At 32.6% G+C, this 20,893-nt stretch overlaps 1 protein-coding gene across 1 annotated transcript; it reads right to left on the bottom strand.

Annotated features, from left to right (window-relative positions):
- Nucleotides 1–1,612: 1,612 nt before the first annotated feature.
- LOC114275152 (terpene synthase 10-like) lies at nt 1,613–19,498 on the bottom strand. The gene is made up of 8 exons (XM_082896927.1): nt 18,944–19,498; nt 18,741–18,785; nt 17,042–17,291; nt 14,673–14,681; nt 4,462–4,840; nt 3,139–3,356; nt 2,554–2,693; nt 1,613–2,021 (listed from the first exon to the last, which is right to left on the bottom strand). Exons 1-8 carry the CDS (start codon nt 19,496–19,498, stop codon nt 1,731–1,733), a joined length of 1,887 nt encoding a protein of 628 aa, XP_082753053.1. The 3' UTR covers nt 1,613–1,730.
- Nucleotides 19,499–20,893: the final 1,395 nt, after the last annotated feature.

Here is a 20,893-nt window from a genome sequence, read left to right as displayed (position 1 = left end):
AGTTTGAGGCCTTGAAAAGTGAAAAGAAGATGTGTCCAATCTGTACCAACACTCTAATGCTGAGTGATTTGGTTTCCCACAGATCTGGCAAATCACTTGAGAAGAATGAGGATTAAATGCAGTAGAGTGTGCAGCAGATGCAGCAGAACTTGATTGGGAGGACTGATATCCTATGCGACCGTGGCCTAAAGTAGAAGATCTGCCTCTACCTCAAAAATTAGTACTAGAATTTCCTTTAAAGAACCTGCTACCAGTTCTGCCTCCTCCTCGACCTCTGTAAGAACCACCTCTAAAGCCACCCCTAGAAGAAGTGCTTGAAACATGATAAGCAAAAGGTAATTCTGAAGCATGAGCTTGCTTTGATGAAGATTCAACATGAATGGATTCAAAATTTAATAGGGAACATAGCTCTCCAATGGAAATGGTTTCAACTCTAGTTCGGATTGTTGTTTTGAATGCATTATATTCATCAGGCAATCCATTAAGAATTAGGAGAACCAGATCCTCATCATCAACAGGTGATGCAGCTAGAGCCAATTGGTCAGCAATGGACTTGATCTGAGTCAAATAGGTATCCATTGTGTGGCCTTTTTTCACAATTTGACTAAGTTTATTCTTCAATTGATGAATATGTGATCGTGACAAAGATGTGAAACGTTTGAGCAGAACACTCCACACTTCATGACTTGTGGAACAATGTAACACAGAGGTGAAGATAGATGGTGAGAGAGTTGCAGTTAAGCAACTGAGAAGATGAGAGTCAATCAGCATCTAATTTGTATAGTCTGGATTCAGAATCTCATGATTGTGTTCATCAATGATAGTGGATGATGGACATACCTGTGTGCCATCAACAAAACTGAGAAGCTGTGTAGCTTTCAGAATATTATGAACTTGATTCTTCCAGATAATAAAGTTTGTGGCACCAAGTTTGACAGTGACGAAGGCATTCAGATTTGTAATGAGTAGTGCAAGATTTGGAGGTATGGAAGATGAAGTAGATGATACAGCAGAAGAGGACGGATGCAAAGATGGCAGTGAAGACGCCATTGATGAATCCTCAAGAACTAATACGCGCAAGAGTTGCTTGCTCTGATACCATAAAAGATATTTTGTAGAGATCAAATCAAAACATTTCTATTGTTCAGATTAAATTATAATTACAGAGATGAAGGTATTTATAAACTATACAAACTAACTCTGGTTCAAGCTAACTAATGCATAACAAACTACCTAACTCTAGTTTACTCTGTAACTGCCTAACTACTCTGTAACTGCCTAACAGTTGCAGTTGCAGGTGCTGACAATAAAGATGAAGCTATCGACTGAGCATGGGCATGCTGGCTGGAGCTGGAGCTGGAGCTATCTGAAGAAGCTTTAGCTGAAGAAGCTGGATCATGGCTAGACTCTTTATCAGAACCACTTATTTTTTCATACCTTCCGAGTAGATCATCCATGCAATAAAAACGTCGAACGGATATCGGTAGTAACATATTTGGATCACATTTGTTTTTAAAAAAAAATAGACTGCCTATTCTCAAGATTATACTTGTCATTCGTTTTTTGAAAAAGGAAAACGTGATCCAGCCATGTGGCTAACAATATCTAATCAATTGAATTTTTTGTATTAGTAATCTACTCAAAAGACACTATAAGTTAAAACAGTTTAGATTATTAAAAATGGACTCAAAACGGACCAAAATTGATCTATATTAAACCCTCTAGTCTAATTAGAGAACTTGAAAGAAGCCCAATCCCATTAGCTTGCACACCCATGATGTTCCCAAATCATCTGCAAGTCTTGCAACCATTGATGACCACTTAATTATGTCATCGCACTTTTCTATGCATTCCAACTCCTCGTTGGTTATGGCATTTGTACTTAGAAAATAAACATGTGTTAGTAATGTAGGAATAGAGGATGAAGTCCATGCATGGTCAAGGTACTCTTCAAGTGTTGGCATGTATCCACTGTAAGACCATCTTGCTTCCTTCATGTAACATTGACATAAATCTCGCCACTACAACATTTAAAAAAAGCCAAATTATATTCTTTATATTTTTCCTCATGTCAATTTGGTCTGTAATTTAAATTGTATTGATTTTGTTCTTCAATTTTTTATTATTTTTTTATTATTTTTTTTTTATGTTGTGTCGGTTTAGTCTTATTAATAACATCCATTAAGAAATTGAATAGAAAAAAAAAGGACGAAATGATCCATTCAAAAAGAAATAGATCATTTTAAATTAGATGACAACAATTCAATCGCTTTGAAGAGAATGAATGAACTATTTTGTCCATTTTCATTCTATTTTTCAATGGGACATTATCGATTAGACTAAAATTGATACCACGAGAACTATAAGAATCAAATTGACACAAGAAATAAATTTCATAGACTAATGAAAAAAAACATTTGAGCACTTTTTTTTTTTTTTTCTTGATAAAATTGAGCATGGATTTAGTAAGCTAATATACAGCATTTGTTTGAATGTGATCAAGTAATTATATGGTAGTTTGCTTAAATAAGATATAAAAAAGGATGTGGGTACCTTGTTTTTAACGTATGGGAGGATATGGACACCATTTTCCGTAAGAGTGACATAAGCCATTTCATTAATGGTATTGAATAAACCAAGGAAGCATATCTTCATATAGTCTGGAAGTTGTTCAGCTACATTGACATCCCATCCGAGATGCAAAAGAATTTTTAAAATTTTGTGTTAAAAACTTAAATAATTTTTTTACTTGCACAAAAATTAATTATAGAATCAAATAAATTCTCTCATGTAAGTGTGGAAACTCACAAAAAAGTGAAATCTACCTCATATGAGAGAAGATTTTGTTTGATTTTGTAATTAATTAATGTCTGAAAGTCCAGAAATTGTTCTGTTGCATTAACATCTCATTTGAGACACATAAGTATTTTCCAAATTTTGTGTTAGAAACTTAAATAATTCTTCAACTCATGTATAAACTAATCACAAAATGAAACATAACCCAAATCTATTATGAGTCAGAAAATTATGTCTGATTTTATGATCAATTTTATACCATTAGACTTTTTCAAACTTAAAATCATAGTCACCATAAGAGCAAATATTAAGAAGGAATGACATTCCCTACTTGTACCAACCTGTCAATGGCAGTGGTGAAAAGTTGGAGTTCATCCAAGGTACCATAAGCATCATAAACATCATCAACACATGTTGCCAATATATTGATCCTTGTTTCCATGCTCCTAAAATTTTGGAACTTAGGCTCAAAAGCCTCTCCCAGAGACCATAAATAATTCTCCACCACCCTGTCCCTAACAAAGGGCAACTTTTTCCCCCAACCTGTGCTTTCCCACCACCTATTAATTATCAAGTAAAGTATGTAGAAAGACAAAATCAGTAATAATATATAAATAAATAATTTAATAAAAAAATAATAATGTAACAAATTTTGGTCTTACCATTTTAAACGTGACTTATTATTTTAAAAATGTCGTGAGTTGTATTATTTTCAAAATGCCATTATCACATATTTTGGTTGAGAATGGTGTATAGAGCTATCAAACAAATCAAGTTACTTAAATTTAAACTCGACTTGTATTTAATTCATTAAAAACTCATTTAAAATCTGTTTATTACATAAACAAACAAAACTTGAGCACATTTTGAAATTTGTTAAGTTTTTAAACCAAGCTTGAGCAACCTACTGCTCAACTCGGTAAATTTAAATGGTAAATTACACAATGCTCCCTTTATGTTTGACCACTTTCTCACTCTGGTCCTCAAAGTTTATTTTTTTTCCACTTTGGCCTATTAAAACTTAGGCAAAAAATGACACATTAATAGTCACGTGGTATAAAAATATTTTATTATATAATACCTATGACAAAAATTTAAATTTTAATATAATAATATATTTTTTATGTTATGTGATAGTTATTATGACATTTTTTTTATCTAATTTTGAATAGAAGTTCGCTTTAGAAGTAAAGTGGGAAAAGTTTGAAACATGAAGAGCCAAAATAAGAGAAACAAGCTTTAAGGGCCAAAGTGGGAAAGCGTCCAAATATAAAGGGGGAAAAGTGTAATAACCAAAATTTATATGCACCATAAATAAAATGAAATCAAATTACTAGAGCTCAGTTTGTTGTTGGCTCGATTAAAACTTGCTTTGAGATGAGATAAACAAGTCAAATTTAAACACATTTTAAGTCAAATTTTCAAACCAAATTGAAACAATCTATTACTCGTCTCATTTGGTATCCTAATTGTATATAACAATTAAAAAAAAAAGATTTTTTTTGGATAAAATAAAATACATTAAGTTGAGTAATAAGTTGTTCCAATTTGGTAATAATATAAATGAAACTACCACATCATTCTGGTGCAGAATTCTATATAAACATTCTACTGGAATAGCATTTTCCTATGGTTTAATTCTATTTCATGGAAGTGATCTTTTACCTTGATGCATGTTTTAGGTCTTCTTGGTGAATTGCTTGTAACATGTTGAAATCCAATTTGGCAAGCTCAAGCAACTTGGCATTCATGTCCAATCTTCCCTCATATGCATCAATGAACCACCTTGCCTCCATTCTTGGCATTGCCCAATGTAATGGGAGCTCCAAAGCATGACTCACAAGCATGCCAAGATTTGGATCTATGCTCTCCATCTTGAGCCATTCTTTGAGATGTTTAGTTGTGAAATCTCTAGCTTCTTCCAATATACTTTCATCCTCCATTAAAAGATATGAGGCTTCATACAATGAAAGAAGTCCCTTAGTATCCTCACATAAAGACTTCTTGAAGTTCCCAAACTTGTCCCTGAAACTATTAAAAACCTCTGCAAGCAAGGAAGTGTTTGTAATTAGTTTTTCAATTTGTACAGAAACTGATCATAAAAGTGAGAATTTTTCTTATTGTTTTTAGGGCAAATTACATATACCTCCCTTGAGGTTTGGCTAAATTACAAATATCCCCTGAGGTTTCGAAAATTACATCCCGCCCCCTAAGGTTTGTATTTTCATAACAATTTGCCCTCTGAGGTTTAAATTTCAAAACAAATTACCCCCTAATTTGTTATGCAAATATAGCATTCAGGGGGGAATTTGTAATTTCTCAAACCTTAAGGGATATTTGTAATTTAGCCAAACCTCGAGGGAGGTATATGTAATTTGCCCTTGTTTTTAATTACTAATTGTACTGATATAAGCAGCAACGTTTTAAATAGTACTAGCGGTGGGGCACACGCGATGCGTGTGCAAACTCGTTTAAAATTATAATATAATTTTGATATTATTTTTTTTAATAATATACATATAAACTATATGAATAATTATGTACAATGTAACATTTGATATTAACGTATTTGATATTTAAAGCATATGCACATTACAATATGTACACGTGTTTTAAAAATTGAAATATTTACTAATCTTAACTAAAAAAACTCTACAATAAAAATTCATATAAAATCTAAATTTGGTAACATGAGACCGGAGATCTTGCAAATCCTGCAAAAAAAATATATATATATATAAGATATATTTATCATAAGATTGGTAATAGTATACATTGATTGAAATTATATTTTACGTTATGAGGCATAATTATACATAAGTTTGGTTTTATAATTGGCTTATTATGTATAAAGGCACAAAAGGTAATTATTTGTGTTAATTTGTTGTAAACAAAATCTAAAAATTAAAAACTTACATATCGACATAGATTGACATCGTTCATATCAAATGTCACGTTCAATGATCTCTTCAAATTGTTTTGATGCAATTTTTGCCATAGATCTATGACAACATTAAACTACAAAAAATAAGATGGAATAGACCGAAAATGAAGGACGTAACTTTAGTTAGTATACATACAAACCTATAAGTAGATTACCTTGTAACAATGTTGCATTGTTGCCTATAAAACTGAGGAAAAATATCTCACGTCCTTGTAAGTTGATTGTTCGACAAATTTATTAAATCTAAAACCAATTTGTAAATTCACAAATATGAATATTTGGAGCGTAGTAGTAAAGTTCAAAAGACTTGATCTTTTACCACATATATGTCCATATTGTCTTTACTGCATATACTTGCTCTATCAGATATGATAGGATTTCTATAAAAAGATTACAATAACTATTAGCAAATGTAACATATTGAATTACTAATTGTACTGATATAAGCAGCAACGTTTTAAATAGTATTATTGGGAGACGAATTGGTACATGTTATGTACTTGTATCCAGTGTATATATCCAATGGTAAAAGGTAATTTTTTGATTTATTTATTTATTTATTTTTCTCATTTTGTGTATAAGAAAATGGATTAAAAACTAAAAACTAAGTTTCCAAATTGCCTCTAAGTGTTAGAAATTGGACAATGCGGTCGTTAGTTTTAAAAACCATTAACCATGGAACATATTGGCATTGAGATTGTAGAGCTTGATTAGTATTGTGGGTGTTTGGGAAGTGAATTTTTTTTTGAAGGTTTTTTTAGTTGTAGAATATTATTGGAGAATTTTTTTTTTTGTGTTTGGGAAGATAGTTGGGTTTTTTTTTGGTTGGATAAGATGTTTGTGAGAGAAAAAGTGAAATGATTATGTGGTTTGATGTGATATTTTGTTTGGATTAGATTTTTTTTTAGTTTTGTAAAACATTCATCTTGTAGTGAAAAAAAAAAATAATAATAAAACATTCATTCACGGATCTAACTAAAGCTATTATAATAATTTATTAACATAAAACTAACACACACATACATATAATTTGTATGTATTGTGTTGTATACTCTACCACACAAACATTCACGGATCCAACTAAAACTATTACAATAATTGATTGACGTCAACCTAATAATTCATTGGCCCTTAAATTTATTTTTATTTTTATTTTTTTTGTCATTTTGGTCTTTCATGTTTTAAAATTTTCTCAATTTACTCTAAAAATTAATTTATATCTAAAATTAGATAAAAAAAAATGGCACATTAATAATCATATACATAAAAATATTTTATTATATATATTAATATTATAATTTGATTTTCATGATGTCTAAAATATTATAAGATAAATTGTAATTTTTGTAATATATATAGTTTACAATCATTTAACACAAAATATGAAAATAAATTTTATCATATTAATACAAGTTGCACCAATTAAAAAATATTTAAGTCTATTATACATCTTGTATATATATATATATATTAATTATATTATATATATTTATATATAATATAAGAATAATAATAAAAGGAAAGGATCAAATTCATTTTCATCTTACTATTTAGTGGGTTTGGTTTCAATTTTCTAAATTTAATTTTTAAAAAATTGAATTTTTTATTTTTCATATTTTTTTATTTTTAGTGAATATTTTTAAAATTTTAAACAAATTTTGCACTATTTTAAATACACCTTACTTTGATGTACCTAAATAGTAAATTATTTGTGAAATTTTTTTTAGAAAATTAACGGATACACAAAAATACAAAAAATTACAGAATTTATATATATATATATATATTGTATTTTTAGTATTTAGTGAATTTTTTAAAGATTTTTTTCACAAATATTATAATTTTTTTAAGTGTATTTATGTTAGGTGTATCTAAAAATTAACAAAAATTATTTAAAATATTAAACAAATTCAATAAAAACAAAAAAAAAATATGAAAAACGAAAAAGTAAATTTTGAAAATTGACATCAGTAATTATTTTTACTCTCTCTCTCTCTCTTTTTTAGCCCGGGTGGGGAGTGGGTAGCGTTGATTGCAATATTCTTTGGACAAAACCTCGTGGTGGGTTGTACATAATTTTAAATGAATAATGTTTAAGAATTTTAATTTGAAAATTTTAATATAATTCTAATAATGTGGAGAGAGTGTATGTGAAAGTGAGGCTTATCACTTTTCTCTCTATCTCTCTTTACCCTATCTGTTCCACCTTATTAGAGCTCCATTTAAAGCTCTAGTATTAAAGTTATGTATCATTATTAATTTCAAATCATTTCCGTCTTACTATTTTTCCTTTACTTCTTCAGTAATGATTCAAACTCCCACAAAACATCACTCCCACAACCCCAAGTAAGAAAGAGAGAAAAAAAAATACAAATGCATCACTGATCCACATCACTGTAGGGGTGGTAGGGGTCTCTCCAAAAGGGGTCCCAAACATTATTGTTACTTTTTAGCAGTACTTTCCTTTTTTTGGGACAAAACCAAGTGTTGGGTTGTACATCATTTCAAATTTATTTCAATTTTACTTTGATTTCAGTTTTTTAAAAATTAATTTTTTATTTTTTATATTTTTTTATTTTTAGTAAATATTTTTAAAATTAATTTTTTTATATTTTTTTAGATGCATCTTACTTAGACGTATCTAAAAAGTAAATATTTGTGAAAAAATATTTTTAAAAATTAATAAATACACAAAAATACGAAAAATATATTAAATTTTTGTATTTTTTTTTGTATTTTTTATATTTAGTGAATCTTTTTAAAAAAAATTATAAAAATTGTACTTTTTAAGTGTATTTATGTTAGGCATATTTAAAAATTAAAAAAAATCAGTAAAAACAAAAATAAATATAAAAAATAAGAAAGTAAATTTTTTTTAAAAATATTTTCAAAAATTAGAAACAAACATTTATTATTTATCCTTTCCTTTTTTGCAGTGTTCTTTGGACAAAAACCACGTCGTGGGTTGTACATCGTTTCAAATTCATTTCCATCTTACTATTCCTTTCTTCTTCTTTTTTTTTTTTTGAAGAATTTGGGGGGATTTTTTTTTATTTTTTTTTAAAGATTTTTTTTTGGGGGGGGTGGGGGGACTTTCTTTTTTTGCAGTGTTCTTCGGACAAAAATCACGTGGTGGGTTGTACATCATTTCAAATTCATTTCTATATTAGGACTGGTTGAGTAATTTAAAAAGTCAAAAAATTATTTATAAAGTTAAAAAGTTATTGTTACTCAAAAAAAATAATTTTACACACAAATAATTACAACTCAGTCTGAACCGTCTCACAGAGTGTTGCTGAGTTGTTGAAATGATTTAAAAAAATTGCACAGACAGGGTGCACAAACAACAAAATGTTGTTCGACCCTTGGGGGCCCATCACTGGTCCTGTTTTGATAATCTGCACCGTCAATATGTAGAACTCGTCGAGTACTATATGTTTGTAAAAAATCACGTTGATCGGATATCACTAACTGCATGATTAAATCAATTTTGTATAAAAAATGATGGTGTTATAGTTGACGGTTAAAAAAAAACTAATCTAATCAGATAGTTATCGATATCTGATCAACGTAATTTTTTACAGACATATAGTACTCGACGAGTTTTACACATTGAACAGTTCAAATCATCAAAACGGAACCCGTAAAAGCCTCCACGAACCGAACAGTATCGTCCAATGCAATGCCCGAAAAGTAGACAACCATTTCTTATCATCAATCCACTCCCCAGACGGTACAGCCTACTGCCTATTGTCCTTATCTTCTCCTACATACTAATTTATATAATTTTTTAATATACATTTTTTTTGTAAAAAATAATAAAGTTAATTCTCAACTTTTTAATTTAAAAAATGAAAAAATACACTTATTTAAGATATCCTAAACAACCTCCTACTATTCCTTTCATCCTGGGGGGGTGGTGGTTGGTTGTTTTATCATTTGTCCTTTCCTTTTTTGTAGTACTTTCCTTTTTTTGCAGTGTTCTATGGACAAAACCACGTGGTGGGTTGTACATTTCAAATTCATTTCCATCCTACTATTTCTTTCCTCTTTTTTTTCAAGGTAAATTACATTGATACCCGTTAAAATTTATATTTATTACAATTTTCTCTTTATATTTGAGAAATTACACTGATTCCTTTATTAGTGTAATTATTTGACGGTATTAACTTTTAAGTTAAAATAACATATTTACCCTTAACTTTTACATATATTTTAAAGGGTAAATTACATTGACATCCCTTGAATGTTCAATTTAATACGAATCCTCCTTAACATTCAAAAAAATAAAAAACTAATTTAATAAAAATAAATATGATGAAATATATTTAATTTGTAAAAAATTATTTCTAACCACACGAAAGATAAAAATTTTATAAAAATGATAATTATTTTTTATTTCTTAACCAAATTAATTTTTAATTTTTTTTAAAAAAATCTGAAAATCAAATCATACATAGCCTAAGAATCTTTTGATAATTCATTTCTTACGTTGGTAACTTATTTAATTATTTGTTAAATTTTTTTTGGTAGCCTAAGATAAAAAAAAATTTCAAATAATTTTTTTTTCAATAATTTTTTTTCCAATTAATTTTTTTTTTCAATAATTTTTTTTTCAACTAATACTAACCGAGAGGGCAATTGATAATACTACTTTAAACCTTGGGGAGGGGATTGTAATTTTTAAAATATGAGGGGTGTCAATGTAATTTACCCATTGAGAGCAAAATTGGTATTTAAAAAAAATTAAATTGTAGACATCAGCAAAATCTGTTGGTTGACTTAACAGTCAACTAACTGAGAGAGCAATTTGTACTGAAACTTTAAATCTCAGGGAGAGGATTTAATTTTCAAAATGTGAGGAGGGAACTGTAATAAATATAAATCTCAAGGGGTGTTAATGTAATTTACCCTTTCAAGAATTTGTTTTGGGTGGGGGGATAAGGAAGGAAAGAGGTTCAACGGCTATATCTTTTGTCAAATAGTCAAGAATGGAAGAGTGCAATAGTTAGTAAATTCAAATGGAGTAAGGAAGAATTTGTTTTGAGTGGGGGGATAAGGAAGGAGAGAGGTTCAACGGCTATATCTTTTGTCAAATAGTCAAGAATGGAAGAGTGCAATAGTTAGTAAATTCAAATGGAGTAAGGAATAAGGAATAAGGAAGAAAAGAGGTTCAAGGGCTATATCTTTTGATAAGAAAAAGAATGGCAGAGAAAAAATTTGTAATATTTATTTGTTCTAAAAAAATATTATCGTGCTTCATTGCATAATATTTTTTAAGAAAAATTTGTTGAGTGTATTTTTTTAGTCCTTACTCTATTTTTGTAAAGAGATATTTTTATGAGTGATTTTTTATAATAAAATCACTTAGGTTAGGTGTGACTAGATACAGGCAGGGGCAGAGTCAAAGAAGGGTCAGGGAGTCACGTGCTCCCCTCAATTTTGAACTTTTTTTGTTTTTATTTTGTGATCATATACAAAATGTATTTTTTTTTTCTTCTTAAGATGCTCTTTGGCTAAAGATTTATTGTATTGTTCACAATAAGTAGTTATTTGATACTTTGGGAGCACTATGTTGTATTGTTTATGTAGTATTCTAAACCAATAGTGTAGTGAGAAATCTTATGGATTGAATATAATTAACTCATTATTTTCAAGTAGTTGACAAATTACTTAGTGTGATTTGTGATTTCTCATGCTTTGAGCATCACATAGGCAGCGCCATATGCTACTCTAAGACTATTTAGTAATTTTCATTCAAAACACATCATTTAGAAACAATATCATCTCTTTAATATTTTCTGTCAAATAAAATTAAATAGATTTTATAATAATTTATGCTATAAATGATGTGTTTTTATTTTCTAAAATTAGGAATTTTGATCCATAATTTTTTGTGTTAAAATTACCAACTTATATCACTATCTCGCACCGAGTTATTACACACTATTATAGAATTTTGATGTGTTCCTATTAATAATGATTTTTAATTTTTTATACTTAAATTTAGCTCATAAAATTATTATTATCTTAATGATGATCATGATTTTTTTTTTAAATAAAAAATTGTAATTAATAAGTGACCCCTTCTAACTTAATTTCTTAACTCTACTACTGGTTACAGGATTCTAAACTAGTCGGTGGAGTATTTGAGGGCGATCACTTAGTTAGATGTGACTATTACTGGATTTAAAATTAATTGGTGTGACGCTATTTGATTAATAATGGAGAAATCTCAATAAGAATCTTGAGAAGTGGACGTATGCTTTATTTGAACCGAATCACTATAAATTATGTATTTGCTTTCTTATCTCTTTGCTCATTTTGCTTTTGTATATTGTTGCACAAATTTATTTGTTTATATATTGGGTTAAACTTTTAATTTAACAATTTATTCTTTCTTTTTGGATTGTCTTTTGGATAACAATATATAACCCACTCATCTAATCCAAACCCCAACCCGAACCCCAACCCGAACCCCAACCCTAATATAATAATATATTTTTTATATTATGTGGCAATTGACGTGTCATTTTCTGTCTAGTTTTGAACAGAAATTAACTGTAAGAATAAATTGAGAAAAATTTAAAATATAGAGAGCCAAAGTGAAAAAAAAAAAAAAAGAAAGACAAAAAAAGAAAATGACTAAACATATATATATATATATATATTATTGTACTCACAGCAACTGCATATACTCTTCTTTTCTTTTAGCATAATGAAACTAGCATGAGCTATAAACATAAGCAATTTTATTGAACTGCACAAATTCATACATCATATTTTCTTATTCATGATTGATTCTTCTGGTTGTTATTTGTGTATGTGGTTTATTTCACAACAATTTATTACCGCCTATTGGAAAAACCCACCACCAACACTGCCAAACAGGGCATATCGGTTGTGAGTTGATGTCACTTAAAATTAAGGTTTTAGCCATTAAAATTTAGGGATAAAATTACTTTTTAGGTATCAAATATTTTTGTTACGGCAAGTGTCGTTATTATATTTTTAGCAACGAAAATTTGACATTAGTGACGAATTATTATCTTTTTGGGATCAATTTTTTGTTTTAAAAAATAAACCCTTTTGAGACCAAATTATTTTGTCCCTAAAAGTATATTTATTAGTGACATTTTCAAAATTTTGTCGCTAAAAGTCTTATTTTTGACTTTTTAAGACGACCTTTTAACGACTATCCTCAGGACAATAGAAATTATTCTCTAAATGTCTTTTGTAACAAAATTTTCACTTTTAACAATCAAAAAATTTAATCTATAAACTTTATATATTATAATGTGTGCATTAAATATAAAGTGATTTATCACAAATCGGCCAATACGTATCAAGGAAAGATCTGTCTAATGAATGGAGTTTTAGGTTTAGAAGATCTTTCCATGCTTGGGAAGAGGAAGAAAATTCAAGGCTTATTGCTCTGCTGGGTGATGGTCCTTGTTTGCATATGGAACAAAGTGATTCCATGTGAAAATCCTAAGTGATTCGTGATTAGATCAAGATTAAAAATATTCCAAATCCCAAAAATCCAAAACACACAATCTAAATCAACAAGCACTTACGAAAGTGATTTAGATTGTTTGTTTTTCAGAATAATTAATAAATCGACACAAACGATTTTTACGTGGAAAAAACCACAATTGGACACCTCCAACTGTGATTAAAAAACCACGGGCGAAACGCCACTAATCAATCCACTACTGAAGTAAAAAGATTACAAAGATATCATACAAATTACCCAACTCAGTCAATCTGTCTTCGAATCTTCTGTAACTCTTTTTCCACGACTTTGTCTCGGAACTGATCAATCCTGAAGTTGATTCCACAACCTCACTTGTCGATTTAACGACTACGTACAGAATCAAACGCCTTTTGAAACTATACGTTTGAATCTTCGGAATCCACCGAAGAGAACTCTCTCTTGAATATAAAGTAACCAACTTCTTGATGTATGTATTTTAGATCATGAGTGAAGAACTCTTCTCAAAATATCAAGAAAAACTCACAAAAATCTCTCCACAAGAAAACCTCAGCAAATCTCAAAGTAGATCTAAAAAGTAATCCTAAAGTTTGGAGAAACCAACTACTTATAGAATTCCGGATTCTGAAGCTCGCTCGAGCGAAGCTTATCTCGCTCGAGCGAGAAGCTTATCTCGCGTGACTTCCACAAGTACCTTCGCTCGAGCCATAAAGTCTTCGCTCGAGCGAGGAATAAACTCTTTCAGGTTTGTACGCAGATGCAGTTCTTCGCTCGAGCCTCCAATGCTTCGCTCGAGCGCACAATGACCTCTTTCAGGTTTGCAGCCAGACGCAGTCCTTCGCTCGAGCGAGGCCTTCTTCGCTCGAGCGAGAAACACAAAACAGCACAGAAATTACAACTCGATTACACAAGTTTATTCGTGGAATTGACAAGACTTAGGGACCTAACACCATGAGATGGAAGGCAGGCCCAGATGGGCTTTTCAAGGTGAATACTGTCTATAAATGGTGTCAATTGGCAAATGGTTTAAAATCCACCTCCACAGAGCTAATTTGGAATACTTTCGCTCCAGCTAAATCCAAGTTTATCATGTGGTTAGCATGGAAAGGAAGATTAAAGACAGCTGAGTTCCTGAATAGAATTGGAGTGTTGAGGGATAATGTTGACTCATCTTGTATCTTTTGTAAAGAAGAAGTGGAATCCTTGATCCACATTATTCTTTTCTGTCCCGTTATTTGGAAAATCTGGTCAAATATAATGCAGTGGTAGGGGCTGCCATGGGTAGTTCCAGGATCTTTGGAAGGGTTGCTACAATGGTGGATGAGCTGGAAGTTTAGAAAAAAGGAAAGTCAAGTTTGGAGAACAATACCAGCAGCTGTGATATGTTCAATTTGGAAATGTAGGAGTGATTACCTGTTTTCTGGTATACAGCCTAACCTGGTGGAACTATGTGAACTTATCAAAGTCAGGGTAGCTTCTTGGTGGAAATCTTGTGACCCAAAATGTTCATTTTCTATTACAGATGTTATTTATAAATTGCAGCAGGTGAGAAATTGCCTCTAAGCACAAGGTGAAAAGGAATTTATGTGAGGTGTATCTGGTAGTGATGCTGGTGTATGTTGCTCTCATGTTTGGCCTGATAAGCAAGATTGAATCCAGTAATCAAAGGAGATCCTCATCCAGATGCAGAGTTGTGCTAATGTCTGATGCTATATGCTGATCTGTGACTGCTGTGGAGTTGAATCATTGGGGCTACTAGTGTGCCTGCTTCTGTATGCTAATTTTGTGTTTGCTGTCTTACAGATGTTATTTATAAATTGTAGCAGGTGAGAAATTGCCTCTAAGCACAAGGTGAAAAGGAAATTATGTGAGGGTATCTGGTAGTGATGCTGGTGTATGTTGCTCTTATGTTTGGCCTGATATGCAAGATTGAATCTAGTAATCAAAGGAGATCCTCATCCAGATGCAGAGTTGTGCTAATGTATGATGCTACATGCTGATCTGTGATTGCTGTGAAGTTGAACCATTGGGGCTACTGGTGTGCCTGCTTCTGTATGCTAATTTTGTGTTTGTTGTCTAAGATTGAATGGTCTGCTGTGCAGAATTTAGGAGGGGAGTGGATTGCTAATGATGCTGGAAGCTGGTCTGATATGTGTGTCATAAAAGGCCTCAGAAAGCAAGTCTGCTACTGGTTATGGACTGGTATCTGAATGACACCTCATGGCTGCTGCTGTGAGGAATGGAGTGACTCTAGGCAAAGTTTTGTATCACATATGACGGGTGAAGGAGTAGGTTTTGTGGAGTATAGTCTGCTGATGATCTATGGGGAAGAGGATGAGTTGCTGAATTTGTATGTTGTGATCTGAGGATGAGCTGCTGTGTTCTGTTTTGCACTAGTCTTGCATTAGCCTGACTAACACCTCCTGGATGCTGCTGTGAGGAATGGAGTGAATCTAGGAGTGCTGCTGTTGTGTTCTGCTGTCCTATGGTTCTGTTCTGGCTACCTTGGGTGTTAATTTCTTAGTATTGCTAGGAGACTGCAACAGTTTTGTGTCTGCTGCTGGTTTGTCTGCTGCTGGTGTCTGTCTGTCGGCTATCTTTGGGTGTTTATTTCTTTAGTGTTGCTAGGAGAGTGCAACAGTTTTGGGCTACAAATTGATGCAATTTTGGGATACAAATTGGCAGATTTGGAAGGCTGTGTGATTGGGTGGTTTTTTTTTTTTTTTTTTTTTTTTTTTTTTTCTGTTTTTAGTTTTTGTTCCTTTGTTTTGTTTCGCCAATCTGTGGGTTTAGTGCTAGCAGATGATTGTGCTTCCTCCTTTGTGCCAACTTAGTTGGGATTGTAGAGTGTTAGCTATGTTGCTTTTTGCACTTTCCTCCTTTATTGATGTTTTTTGTTGCATGTTTTTGCTCATCTCATCAATAAAATTTCCTTTTCTTTGCTGATCAAAAAAAATGTATGTGGGAAAAAAAAAAATAATAAATAAATAAACCAACAAGTATTGGCCTATCCGTAAAACCATCATAACGCAAAAACCAAATAATAATAATAAATAATAAAAAGGCAAATTACAAATGTACTCTTTAAAATTTGCTTAAAATACATATTGTTTTTTATGATTTAAAAAATTATAAATATTTCATTGTCAAAATTTTTTATTTAACAGAATTAATTGAAAAAAAAATGAAATTCCTAAATGTTCTCCTATACAATAATAAATTTATTTGAATTATTAATTGAAATAAATTTTTAACATCATTAAAAATTGTTAATTAACTTAATAATTTATTAATAAAAATGACTATTTATTATGAAATTATAAATATCAGAAGGCGAAATATAATTTATAAAACTATAAGGACGATTCATATTTTAAATAAATTTTAAAAAGTGTGTTTATAATCTACCCTAATAAAAAATAAAGTAGAGGGAATCATTGAAGTACCTTGGGGTATATTATAACCATAGTTCTAAAAACCAGCAGATACGCTACGCATCGGCTGATACGTATCGAAAAAATAGGGCACCACGACGGATACAGGTTGGTATACCACTGAGATTAAAAATCGCAAATGTATTGGCTGAGTCCCGGTACGTATCAGTCTGTAACCGTTACATAAGCCGCGACGGGCCGATACTCACTGGTTCGGACTGGTACGAGAAAGAAAAAGCTGAAAAACTTGTGAAATGATTTTTAAAATTTCACCGCCGCGACACCTGATTCCCGATACGTACCGATTGATACTACCGATACCGAACTCTGCAATCGATACCGTTACGCTACCCGATACCGCGCATTTAGAACCATGATTATAACCATGTTGTCTCAAAAGCCTAAATTGAAGAGCTGTAGAATGTAAATCCTCATTGTTCCACTTATCATCATTTCTAATATTGTCCAACACTCTCTTTATTTCATCCTCAAAGTGGTAACACACTCCAAGCCTTTGCAAGTCATCAATCATCTCAAGTCCACCCAATGGATCCACCACTTCTGCAAGCATTCTCTTCACTTCTTCCTTCAACTTTTCAGCACCCTTTACATATATATCTCCCTAAAAAAAAGTATTAATTAATGTTAGCAAGCAAAACATTGCTTCAAATGAAACACAATTTAGAAGGTAAATAAAAATAACAAAAATCATATATATACCACATATTTACTATTTAGTGACTCAGAGAGTCATAGTCCCAAATGGGAGGTTTATAGTAGGCAGTTCGCCTAACAATCGTCTGATCACAAGTTTGGCTCAAACTGATGCATCGAATGGTGCGCAAAGCTCGGCCATGATCAATGGAAGCAGATTGTGATGATGCACAGCTTTGAGATGGTAACCTAGTTGAAGTGTAAAGAGAAGAGGTTGGAACTACGAGTTTAAGAAGAGCAAGAGCCATTGCAATGAGTTTCTAACTGAAAATCCTAAGTGATTCGTGATTAGATCAAGATTATAATATTCAAAATCCCAATTATCCAAAACACACAATCTAAATCAACTAGCACTTACGAAAGTGATTTAGATTGTTTGTTTTTTGGAATAAACAATAAATCGACACAAACAATTTTTACGTGGAAAAAATCACAATTGAAGAACCTTCAATTGTAATAAAAAACCACGGGCGAAACGCCACTAATCAATCCACTACTAAAGAAAGAAAGATTACAAAGATAATACACAAATTACCTAACTCAGTCAATTTGTCTTCGAAACTTCTGCAACTCTTTCACCGCGCCTTCATCTCGGAACTGATCAATCCTGAAGTTGAATCCACAACTTCACTTGTCGAATTAACGACTACGTACAGAATCAAACGCCTTTTGAAACTCTACGCTTGAATCTTCGGAATCCACTGAAGAGATCTCTCTCTTGAATTTAAAGTAACCAACTCCTCGATGTATGTATCTTAGAACATGATTGAAGAACTCTTCTCAAAACATCAAGGAAAACTCACAAAAACCTCAGAACAAAACTTCAAACAAAACCCTAGGACTCTTGAATAAGATCTAGGAAAAGTAGTCCTAAAAACAACCTAAACAGGTATAAATAGGAATCATGAGTCCGCGATCTCCGCTCGAGCGGCCAACATCCCGCTCGAGCGGCTTTAGCAAAATCTACATGCGACAAAACAGAGTTCCGCTCGAGCGCTTGATGACCCGCTTGAGCGTGAAATCATACCTTCTAGTATTTTTACAGACCTGACAAAATGCTGAGAGACTACAATATCCGCTCGAGCGTTAATGGTCCCGCTCGAGCGGGAAGAACAAAAAACACAAGAAAATTACAACTTGTTCAACACAAAGTTTTGTACCCGGATTTGACAATCAAGGGACCTAACAATCTCCCCCTTTGTCAATTCCCGGACAAAACCTTTATAAACAAATGTCCTTAAACACACGCACTAGACAAGATTAATAAAAAAGAGAAACGACTCTAAACAACTCTATTATCAAACAATCTTGCCATGTGATCAATCAATCCATCCATCCAACTTCATCCAACATTCACCTGTGAAATAGCGAGCAACATACCAGAAAAAGAAAACTTGTGGAACTATATAAGAATATACCAAAACATACATAAAAAGATAACCATGATACAGTATCCACCAACTACAATAACCAACCTATCTGAATATCAACAAAGTATCCAACATGTCCAAACATGAACAAAATATCCATCTAACAAAATATATCAAAAAAGAAAAATACCACCAAGATCACCACTGTAAGATCACCACTGTAACATCGATCTCCCCCTTTTTGACCGGGAATCAAGGAATCAATGAAGCATGCACCAGGGGAAGGTGGTGGCTGCTGAATCTGAAGTAAGGAAATGATGTGGGCCAGCTGAGAAGTAGTGTGGACGACAGTCTGCTCCAACTGACCAAGGTGACCATCAAACGCATCAAAGCAGGCATCCAGAAGGTCCAACCGCCGGGTCATAGCCTCCTCAAAATGCTGAAGCTGATCATGAAAAGCTCGAGGTGGAACAGGGGGAATAGCATCCTCCTCACCCCCTGCTGCTGTAGCGTCAAACTCAGCCTCCTCAGCTAGGCCAGCAGTGGTACCTGCAGAAGTACCGGCCCGAGAAGACTCCCCCTTAACATGAGCCCGACTCTGAGAAACAGTTTTCTTTGTGAATGGTCGGGAGGGGAAGGCAAACTCATCATCCTCTAACACTCGAACCCCAAGTTCAGACAAAAGACGGTTGATCAAACACCCAGAAGGAAGTCCTAACTGTTTATTCCCAGAAACACCTATCATTTTCTTAATAATCAGGGTAGCTAGATCAATAGACATGTGACCGGCGATACAAAACAAAACAAAACCTTGGTCTTGATTAATTTCGGAGGAGTGAGTGGTCACAAGGATGTTTGCACAAACAATTAGATTAAGCAGTCTAAACTCCGGAAGAAGTTCAAACTGTTTAATCAATGCACCTGTAGGCCAAGGACGGGAAGTACCACATAACACCTCAGTTACATTATTGAAATCACAGGTAGGACGACCAGGGACAGGAAAAGGATAGTGTTGAGGGTACACTTGATCAATCTTAAGAAGATGGTGAATGAGAGCAGGTGTGACAGAAATGGATTTGGACCGAACCCAAGTAGTGAATGAACGCTTAAAGTCACTAATTTGCTCAATATTGCAGTAAAATTCTCAGACCCAGTCGAGATTTTGACGCCCAGAAAAAGACAACACCAAATCACCACCTAGAGGATCAAACAATGGACGGATGGGGATGGACTCGAAAATGTTAGGCTGGACATTCCGTTCTAGGTGAACAGTGCGAGCCTCAAAAGATTTATGGAACAACTTGTCTTGCTTAGCAGTCTGAAACCTCTCAGAATTAAAGGATGGACGAGACACTATCGCCTTCCGGCGTTTAGGGGCCGACATGATGAGATGAGAGATGACTAAAACCCGAAAACCCAACAAAGCCAAAAAGAAACCAAACCCGAAAAGCAAACCAGGCACAATACAGAGAACATTAGTAACATTAAACGCATAATGCATAAGCATGAAGGACAAATATCAATGATATCACTTCATAAACATGGAGGACACATATCAATGAAATGCAGAATGCAAAAATGTGCATAATGGAAATGGCAGAATATCAATGACCTAGTGATGTCAATCAATGATATAAAAAAAAACAAGAGAACTCCTATTGCAACACTACTCCATCTTGTGGTCAAAAAACTGCTCAAAATTGTAGTACAGACAAAAATTCCTCAAGCATGTGGAACACACAACCCTAGGTCGAATGGACAACACAGACTCCATACACACAAACATGAAATGCAACATGAGAAAGACAAAACGACTCAGTGAAAGTGTGTGAGAGAAAGGGAAAAAAAAATGAAACACAAAAAACACCAAAAACCCGAAATATAACCCCCAAATGTGCCGAAATTCCAAAAAAAAAAACAGAAAAGAAGAGAGGGAAACACTTACCAAAGTGGAAATCGGCAAGGAAGAGGAAGAAGAAAGGTGAAATCGAGCACACAGAGCCCACTCGCCAAACCCTAGGGCGGAGAAACTGAAGAAGAGGGAAAAAAATGACCTGAAGAGTCGAGGGAGGGAGTTTTATACAAAATAGGTCCGCTCGAGCGTAGGTATGAACGCTCGAGCGTGAGTCAAGGCAAGCTG

The sequence above is a fragment of the Camellia sinensis genome, chromosome 12 (genome assembly GCF_055761805.1).
Source record: "Camellia sinensis isolate YWXY chromosome 12, ASM5576180v1, whole genome shotgun sequence".
Taxonomy (NCBI): domain Eukaryota; kingdom Viridiplantae; phylum Streptophyta; class Magnoliopsida; order Ericales; family Theaceae; genus Camellia; species Camellia sinensis.
This window is presented reverse-complemented; position numbering and strand designations above follow the sequence as displayed.

What these genes read in the sequence shown, in the direction of transcription:
- LOC114275152 (XM_082896927.1), bottom strand. Translation starts at nt 19,498, where the DNA reads ATGATAGGTGTTTCTGGGAATAAACAGTTAGGACTTCCTTCTGGGTGT. An exon ending in TTACAGTGGTGATCTTGGTG is followed by an intron (nt 18,786 to 18,943) that starts GTATTTTTCTTT and finishes ATTCTTATATAG; the next exon opens with TTCCACAAGTTTTCTTTTTC. An exon ending in TTTCACCACTGCCATTGACA is followed by an intron (nt 2,694 to 3,138) that starts GGTTGGTACAAG and finishes TTTTGCATCTCG; the next exon opens with GATGGGATGTCAATGTAGCT.